The 9,207-nt window shown below is 37.8% G+C and overlaps 1 protein-coding gene across 1 annotated transcript in view; it reads left to right on the forward strand.

Moving 5' to 3' along the window:
• The window catches only part of nrxn2b (neurexin 2b), a 128,580-nt gene that overhangs the window by 100,939 nt on the left and 18,434 nt on the right, over window positions 1-9,207 (forward strand). Inside the window, exon 5 of the mRNA XM_016475683.1 lies at window positions 3,813-3,902. Within this exon, the coding sequence (XP_016331169.1) occupies window positions 3,813-3,902 (90 nt within the window). The remainder of the gene's footprint in view (window positions 1-3,812; window positions 3,903-9,207) is intronic.

Consider the following 9,207-nt stretch of genomic DNA (forward strand, 5'->3'; position numbering starts at 1 on the left):
GTGTGTGTGTGTGTGTGTGCGAGTGAGTGAGTGAGTGTGTGAGTGAGTGTGTGTGAGTGAGTGAGTGTGTGTGAGTGAGTGTGTGTTAATGACGCGAGCAGCAGCAGCAGCAGTGTGGACTGGAGAAATATAAATATCCAGTGACCCAGTTAGCGCAGAGGGAGTCTGCAGTGGAATTGTGTGTAGGATGAGGTCCGGCGCATCCTCACTGATCCCAGTTGTTGTCATAGTAACAGACTGTATTTAATGGCAGCAGATTGATAAGTGCTGAAGGTCACTGAGGTTTGCTGTGGTTTACTCTTGTTAATGTCTTAATCACACAGTGTGAGAATATCTGCTAAACACTCAGAACGTCCACAGGAATCTGCTGTGCCATAGAATGCAGCGCTCCTCGTCTGAGGATGAGAACAGCTCCCATTTGAACCGCAACTAACTAATTACGGTAATTCTGTCGTGACATGAACGCAGCATTAGTGCGATTACAAGACCTACTCACAGTGGGGCCATTTATGTTTTGTGTGGATTATTTTTACATATTTAATTTATTATTTTAATTATTTACATTATTATAATTATTATTTTAAAACTTACTTTAAAGCTTAATTATTACTTTGTAACTTATTTATTTTGTATTTGTAATTTTTAAAAAATTATTTATTTATTTATTGATTTTTTGCATTTATTGGCACAGGACAATAAAGAGAATTGACAAGAAGCAAACTATCTTGGTGTTTATTTTATATTTGTGTTTTATTTTTATTCATTTAGTATTTATTTGTATCCTAGTTTATATTTTCTTTGATCAGTATTGCTGTAGATAGAGCTGTTTTTGAGGGTGAGATTGATTAGTTTGTAACTGCTTTGTTCACATCACGCCACAGTTACTGTAGCCTGATCATCTGTTTCTCTCAGAGCGAGTCTATACTTGAGGAGACCTTTGAAGTACTTCATGAATTATTGTTTGTTTGTGAATGAGATGCAGTGAACTGCACATGAAGGTGTCATAGGTGAGGTGTGATGCTGCCGGTAAGATGTTTACAGCCAGTAAATGAACAAAAAAATTAAGAGTCAAGTTAACACAAGAATGGGACAGGTTTTTTTTGTTAGTAGTACATAAGAGAATTAATAAAAAGAAAAAGTCAAAAATAAAGTTAATCTTTGTCAAAAGTTTTACATTTTGCTGGCTTTGATTTGACTGATGCAGTCAGGAATCCTCTCTCAATGTGTGTGAGACACTAACAGCATCAACACAACAGAGAAGAGAGAATCAACCTGTTACTTTTCTTAAAAGATACAATGTAACATAAATTGTTCTATTATGAGCGTTATTTAATGAGCAGGCGTGTAAAGTATTACTATTAAAAATAAGGCATCTCACAAGGGTTTGGAGTGTGTGTGTGTGTGTGTGTGTGTGTGTGTGTGTGCGTGTTTTTGTGACATATGAGGACACAAATTTGTATAATGACATGGGTATGACAGGTATTACAAGGAGAAGGTGATTTATGAGGACATTGCCCCATATTTCAAAAGGCTTATAAATCATACAGAATGAGTTGTTTTGAGAAAGTAAAAATGCAGAAAGTTTCCTGTGAGGGGTAGGTTTAGGGGTAGGGTTGGTGTAGGGCAATAGAAAATACGGTCTGTACAGTATAAAAACCATGACGCCTATGGAGAGTCCCCACAATTCACAAAAACAAACCTGTGTGTGTGTGTGTGTGTGTGTGTGTGTGTGTGTGTGTGTGTGCGGTGTGTAACAGCAGAGCGGCTGATGGTGATGGTGGTTTAGTATGCGGTTGTGGATGTTGTATATTGGATGTGGTCAGTGTGAGGACTGTGTTTGCTGTGTGTCAGTGTGAGAGAATCTCATGAGGAGCTCAGCGTGAGATCTCTGCCTTCATCACATCACCGTCACAATCAGACCTGTATTTCCAGTAACACAAAACGAGCAGTTGCATTTGAAATGACACCGCTGATAAAAAGCAAAGCGTTTCCTCCGCACAAAATGAGGATTTCACTTTCCAAGATAAGACTCTTGTGAAACGAGAGAATAAAACGCCTCTGATGTGTTTCATAAACGCTGTGAGGCTGTTTCTCCCTCACAAACACTCGCTCAGACTCACGCCGATCTCAAATATAACAGAAACCAGGGGTGTAAAAATTAGACCAGTGAAAATAAATGACAGAAGTGAAAGTAGGGAGAGAAATTCTCAATATTCACTTACATGTACAAGTACTGTATATTGCCAAAAACAGGCTTGAGTGAAAGTAAAGAAGTACAACTTGAAATTGTACTCAAGTGTTGCAACAGCAGAAGTAATCTACAAAGAGTAACAAGTGTTTTACCAACAAATAGCTTTCACAATGCTTCCCCATTTTATTAATCACAGTTCATTCTGTATTATTGTATTACATTTTCTGAAATGTTGTGGTTAAAAATGCACCAATTGCATTCATTTCAGAACATTATTCTAAACATTGGATAAAGTCAGGCTCATAATTCTTGATTGATTTTTTTGACATATTGGAGTTCAAGTTTTTTTTTTTTTCAGAGGGGATTTAGGATTTCTCTATTTATCACTCTATAAATCAGAAAACTCCGAAAAAATCAGAAAAAGACTCTCAACAGACAGAAAAAAATCAAATTTTTTGAAATAAAATGCTAGATATAAACCCGTGTGAATGATATATGAACAAACCCCTCAGTAAAAACCTTCAGAATATAGAGATGAATAAAACTGCTAAGTTTGGTCTTGTTGTAAGTGAAACTACAAGTATACAGTTTAAATTGCAATTGAGTGAAGTACAAATTGGCCAAAATAATATTTATGTACAGTAATCAAGTAAAACGTATTTTACACCCCTGAAAGAAACCATCATCGTCAGAGCCCATAAACACACACATACGTGATCATATTAATGTGTTTCGGTGTTTGAGGAGCGAGACGAGCCCCTGTGGTCCAGCACTGATGCTCAGTGTAGAATCGGGATGTTGAAGCAGAACCAGCGGACGGATCCATTGCTCAATGCTCAATGTATTTACATTCAATCCAGGCTTATTTGATCTGGCTAATAGCGCCGAGGTGCTGTAAGCGAACGCTGGGTAGGGATGCATGCGGGGATTTTGATTAGATCATTTGCAGTCGAGCTGCAGGAGCAATTAAGAGGCAGTCGCTCTGCTACGAGTGACTTCATTAAAGAGAGAGAGGAAAGATGGCTGCAGCTAATGAAAGAACTGACAAGTTTGATTTCACTATGACGCCAACTCTCACTCAGAGAGAGAACGAGGGGTGGTTGATCTCCGCCGCGACGCAGGCAGACGTATCGCTGTGGTTTTCGCTCTCGATGCATGTTTAGGTCCTCATGTATCTACAAATGAAATGGGTTCGATGTGATGCTGTGAATCACAGCGCTCAAGAACGTTTGATCATTTGACCCCATACAGAAAACGTCTTCCTGGAGTCTCGCTGTTTGATGTTCAGCAGGACTGTTTGTCGATCCAATACGCTGATATGGAAATGTTCTTATGCATTTTTAATGAGAACGACGATGGTTGCTTTTCCACGTTCACAAAGACACTTTAATGCACTGTAATTATCCAGAAGTAACATTCAACCTCTAAAATGACTCATAAATATGTTTAACTCATGTTTAAAACACATGGTAACCAGAGCTTGCTTGACTTTCTAACCTCCAAACCATGTTTAAAGCCTTGAGGGTGTTAAATCTGATTTTAAAGGCGTTCTCTCTAACCTCTAATCTTTAACCTTTGACCTTCCAGATTGTAACCTGTTGAATTTGTTTGTTCTTCAAAGGGAGCTTTGATAGTGAACGGCTGGCTATTGCTAGGCAAAGAATCCCGTACCGACTCGGTCGGGTAGTTGACGAGTGGCTACTCGACAAAGGTAATTAAACAGCACCAAACCCCACTAACGAACGGTCTGTCTAATCACGCTAAACACATCTCTGGAGGAAGTGCAGGCCCACGGCGAGCATGCGAAAAGCAGAAGCGAGATTTAGCAAAATTTCTAGTGTCTTACTACTCTTCATTCGTAGTTTGCACCTGAAGAAGTGTGCATTACATTTGTGAAATACTCAGACTAATCAGAACGCTGCGCTCTTCAGACCTGTCATCTGACGATGGGACTGCACTTCTCCAGAGTATTAACCTTACCAAAAACCCCCACATAACCCTCCCTTAACCTCCCAACAACACGCACAGCTGTTTACTGTTGTGAAACGTCCTATCGAGCAGAAACTGATTCACAACAGTTCAAATAATCTAAACTGCACAGTTAAAGGGACTCTATTTCAGTGCCTCTGTTTCATCTTCGCTCTCGTCGTTCTAAATTGATTCCAACTTTAACCCTTTGAGTCCAGAAGCTCTTAACTAACTGTCTCATATGAGTTTCCTGGTAATTCACTTCCGGCAAAAACTCCAGTACAGTCGTTCTTTTAGCTTTGATTAGCACATCTTTCTGTTGCACACACAGGTATTTTGTTGGATTTTGATGCAAGAATCAATTTTGATGCAGCATGAAAAAATACTACATGTGGGCAATTTGAACTATTTAAAAGTTCCAGCCTACTGCTGAAACTGATGCTTATTTACTGCTGAAAGTGATGTTCTTCCTCTGTATTTTTGTCTTGCTTTCCAGCACAAACCTCTAGACATTTTTAAATCAAGGAACATTTCTAGTTTTGGCCAAAATAATAGATCATTTTCATGAGCTGAGATCTTTTAGTCTGCTGTTTTCAGTTGATGCATGAGCAGACCTTCACTAAACATTATTTGTAGAGCACCAATAATCTTTATGTTTTGTTACTTTTAACAAGAAACAAAGTCTCAGCTTACAAATTCTGGCAGTATTATCACTAAATTCAAACAATAAATGATGTTTTGTGGCTCTTTAATGTGTGGCGACAGATCACTGATCCTCTCTTGCTCTTTACTACTAGTTACAGCAGCAAATAAACATGATGAAACATCAGAAACAAAACAACTTACTGAAATCGATCATGAATCATAGAAGCCACTAATCAGTGATTCAGTCAATCAAGATACATTTACTTGAGATGCTAAATGACAGAGGTCTTGTTTTCTCAGAAACTGTTCAAAGTTACCAATAAATATCTGCCAAATGAGTTTAAAAAATAAACTTAATTCAAAGGGACAACCTGTGTTTTTTTGACGTCATTGCCAGCTGCTTGTTTTTAATTTGGATCAATTTCTCAGAAAATAAGACTTCTTACCTTCTGCCATTTTAGATCCTCAGTAAATGTATCTTGATTTAAGGATGCTTTGATGTTTGTGCTGAAAAACAAGACAAAAACACTCAGGAAGAACTTCACTTTCTGCAGTGTGGGCAAAAGTTCATAAAGTTTCATGAGGAAATATAAAACAGACATTTATATTGATATAATAAAACTGCTGACAGGATGCTGTCAGTAGATCTTAAGGTTAACCTGTCCCTTTCTGTAAAAGAGCTGGAAGTGGCCGACGTGAGTAAGAATATCAGATTAGAGGACAGTCTGTCAACTCAAAGGGTTAAAGGAGTTTGAGTGTTAACCGACAGGGAAAACGTAAAGGTTAAGCAGAATTTAACCAACCGTTCTTCTAAACCCTGAGGGCCGCCGCTCTTCTCCTCTTCAGCCGGCAGGATTTAGTTTTCATTGGATTAGATTCAGTTGAAGCCCTCAGTCATAAACCTGATTCTAAACTCACATAACTGAATGAACGCATATCTGATGAAGAATTAGTCAAAGCAGATGAACCGTCTAAACAGAACGCAAACTAACCCGCACGTAACGCTTGAATGAAACTCAGAGGGTTAAACACTGAACAATATTTGTGATTCATGAGCAAACGCTCTGCTCATTGTTCTGTAGCATTTGCAGAGAGAATACGGTCCCTTTAACATTTACACGTCTGACAGTCAATGATGAAGCAATGATGTGTTGATTTACTGTGTGAAGCGTCATGTGTTTATCTGCGAGTGCAGTTTGGACTATGAACTCATGAACTCAAGATCAGTCATTAATTCCTGCTCTTATTGAGGATGAACCATCAGTGACGTTATTCTAAAGAAATAAATCATTTTTGCTAGTCCCCATAATCATGCAGGAAAATGTTAAATTAAGGCAAAATGCTACAGGCAAAACTATTGTTTTTTTTTTATTATTTTTTTTTTTTAGTTTAGTTTTGATATTTTAGGCAACTTTAATTCAGTGAAATGTAGTGAATTTAGTGGAAAGAAAACACCCAAATTACACATCTAATTGTTTATTTCATTACACTTTTATCTATTTGCATCTGTATATTTCAATTACAATCCATACCTTTAAAAGTTTTATCTCCACTTGAGCAGCACTTACAGACACCAAACTTAGCAGTTTTATTCCTCTCTATATTCTGAAGGATTTTACTGTGGGGTTTGTTGATATATCATTCACATGAGTTTTTATAACATTTTATTCCTAAAAAACATGGCGAGAATGTATTTTTTCTGTCTGTTAACAGTATTTTCTGATTTATGGAGTGATAAAAAGAAAAATATAAAATCCCCTCAGTAAAAACCTTTAGCTCTAATATGTCAACAAAATTGAACAAGAATTATGAACCTGACTTTAGATTTCTGTTCTGGACATTTCTGCAAATTAGTGCATATTTAACATATTTTAAACATAATATTTGATAAAACTTGTAATACAAAAGCAGTTGTTTTAATATACTGTGATTCTTTAACTGGGGGAAGTATGGTGATATCTATTCGGTTTTTTTTCCCCCCTATTCACCTGTAGTGTCTTGTTTTAAAACAAAAAAACAATTAAAGTCCTGACTATGTCTGTATAACATTATAGAAATGATTATGATGACAATGATCATTATAAAATGAGTTGTGAATGAGTTTGATGTGGACTGGAGAGGGTAATGAGGACAGTCCAGACTGCACCGGGTCCGTCACAGCACTCTAGGATTCATGTGGAAAAGGCCAGTGAATGTGTGAGAACGACTCTCTCTCTCTCATCTGACGTTGAGTTAGATCAGACAGCATTCTCGAGCGGCGATGGTGTCAGTGTTATAAATTCAGGATGGCAGCACCTCCACAGCTCAATGAAGAGGAAAAAAAGGGTTTAACAGCTCAATTCCAGCAGAAGCCGTTCAGAGCCTCGGTTTTTCTCCCTCGTCCTCTCGCTGGCGTTCATCACGCTCTAAACGTCCCCTATGACTTTCCATCATTTCCTCTTCTCCTGTATCCGATGCTCCTCCATCTCCCGTTTTTTTATTGTAGAGCCGACGCCGCTGCGAGAGACGCAGTCAGAGATTACAAATAACCGCAGTGCATTGATTTCTTTTGTGCTGTTTATTTCGGTTCCTGAAGAAAGACCTCAGCAGGGAAATGCGAGCGCTGAACACATTTGTTTTACAGCAGAAGCGCGCCCGGCGCTGCTACTAAATCACTGCGCTTGGGCTCTGTTTGAACACTTTCTCACTTTTAAATGACTCCAGAGAGAAGAAACACAGGCTTTTCTATTAGACAACAGAGAATCTTGGAGAAAAGCTTGTGGGTTTCCACACAGACTCCTGCAGAAACATGTGAGATTCTCACCGGACTCTCTCTTCATCCTGACAGAGGTGATGGAGGAAAACTTCAGTTCAGTGTTAATGAAAGTCAGTTTTGGTTTGTGTTTGTGTCACAGCTCCAGTGAAGTCCATCACAGATCAGATGCACACACACACACACAAACACACACACATATATATATATATATATATATATATATATATATACTAGTGGTGCACTGAAATTATGGCAGCTGAAAAAGTATTTCTGGTTTTGGCCAAAATAATAGATCATTTTGATGAGCCGAGATCTTTTATTCTGCTGTTTTCAATTGATGCATGAGCAGACCTTCACTAAACATTATTTGTAGAGATTTGTTTTGTTACTTTTAATATGAAACAAAGTCTCATCTTACACATTCTGTCAGTTTTATCACTAAATTCAAACAGTAAACATGATTTTGTGGCTCTTTAATGTGTGGCGTCAGATCACTGATCATCTCTTCCTCTTTACTACTAGTTACAGCAGCAAATAAACATGATGAAACATCAGAAACAGAACAACTTACTGAAATCGATCATGAATCATAGAAGCCACTAATCAGTGATTCAACCACAGAAATAAGTCAATAAAACAGCTTGAGATCAATAATGTCACATTTACCACAGAAAAGACATTCAATCACCATAAACTCCATAATCAGCTAGACAAATAATTAATATATTAATTTTAAATAAATAATTTCCCACAATATATGCACTATATTTCATATTCATTATATTTTACTGAACCTGTTCTTCAGTATTTAATGCATGTTTGAATATGTCATGAAAACATGTTTTTTACAGCTGGCATTTAAATGTTTGTATCTCAACAACAAATTAATATACCATTAAAAGTTGATATAAAAACTGCCTTGTGTGCAATTGAAATGTTTATTTATTTGAATAATTCATTGATTACTAAACAAATATTATTTTCTGTTTTCAGTTAAGTGAAAACTTAAATTTCGATTTTGGTTACAAAATTAATTTCAGTGCATCACTAATACAGACATCTTTTATACATTTTACATAATAAAGACTTCTTGAGGATGGACTTTACCTGGCAACCACCCAGAACTGTATAATGATGCTTTAAAAGCCACCATAGCAACAACCTGTGACCCCGGCAACTGCTCATATTCCCTTCATCTGTGTGTTGTTGAGGAGGAAACATCTCAGAAGAAGCAGACGCAGCAGAAGCATGTGAGCAGAGGAAACTTTCTTACCAGAACTTCAGTTTCACTACCTTCATGCCTGCTGGTGAAGGACACGGGTCACCAGATCAAACACCCACTCCAGTGCTCTGGATCAGAGGAGATGACCTCACACACACACACTCACACACACACACAAACACACACACTCTCTAACACACACACATACACTCTAACACACACACACACACACTCTAGCAAACACACATACACTCTAACACACACACATACACTCTAACACACACACACTCTCACACACTCTAACACACACACTCTAACACACACACACACACACACTCTCTCTCACACACACACACACGCACTCTAACACACACACATACTCACACACACACACTCTTAACACACACACACACACACACACAAACA

The sequence above is a fragment of the Sinocyclocheilus anshuiensis genome, unplaced genomic scaffold, assembly GCF_001515605.1.
Source record: "Sinocyclocheilus anshuiensis isolate Anshui unplaced genomic scaffold, SAMN03320099.WGS_v1.1 scaffold1916, whole genome shotgun sequence".
NCBI classification, from domain to species: Eukaryota; Metazoa; Chordata; class Actinopteri; order Cypriniformes; family Cyprinidae; genus Sinocyclocheilus; species Sinocyclocheilus anshuiensis.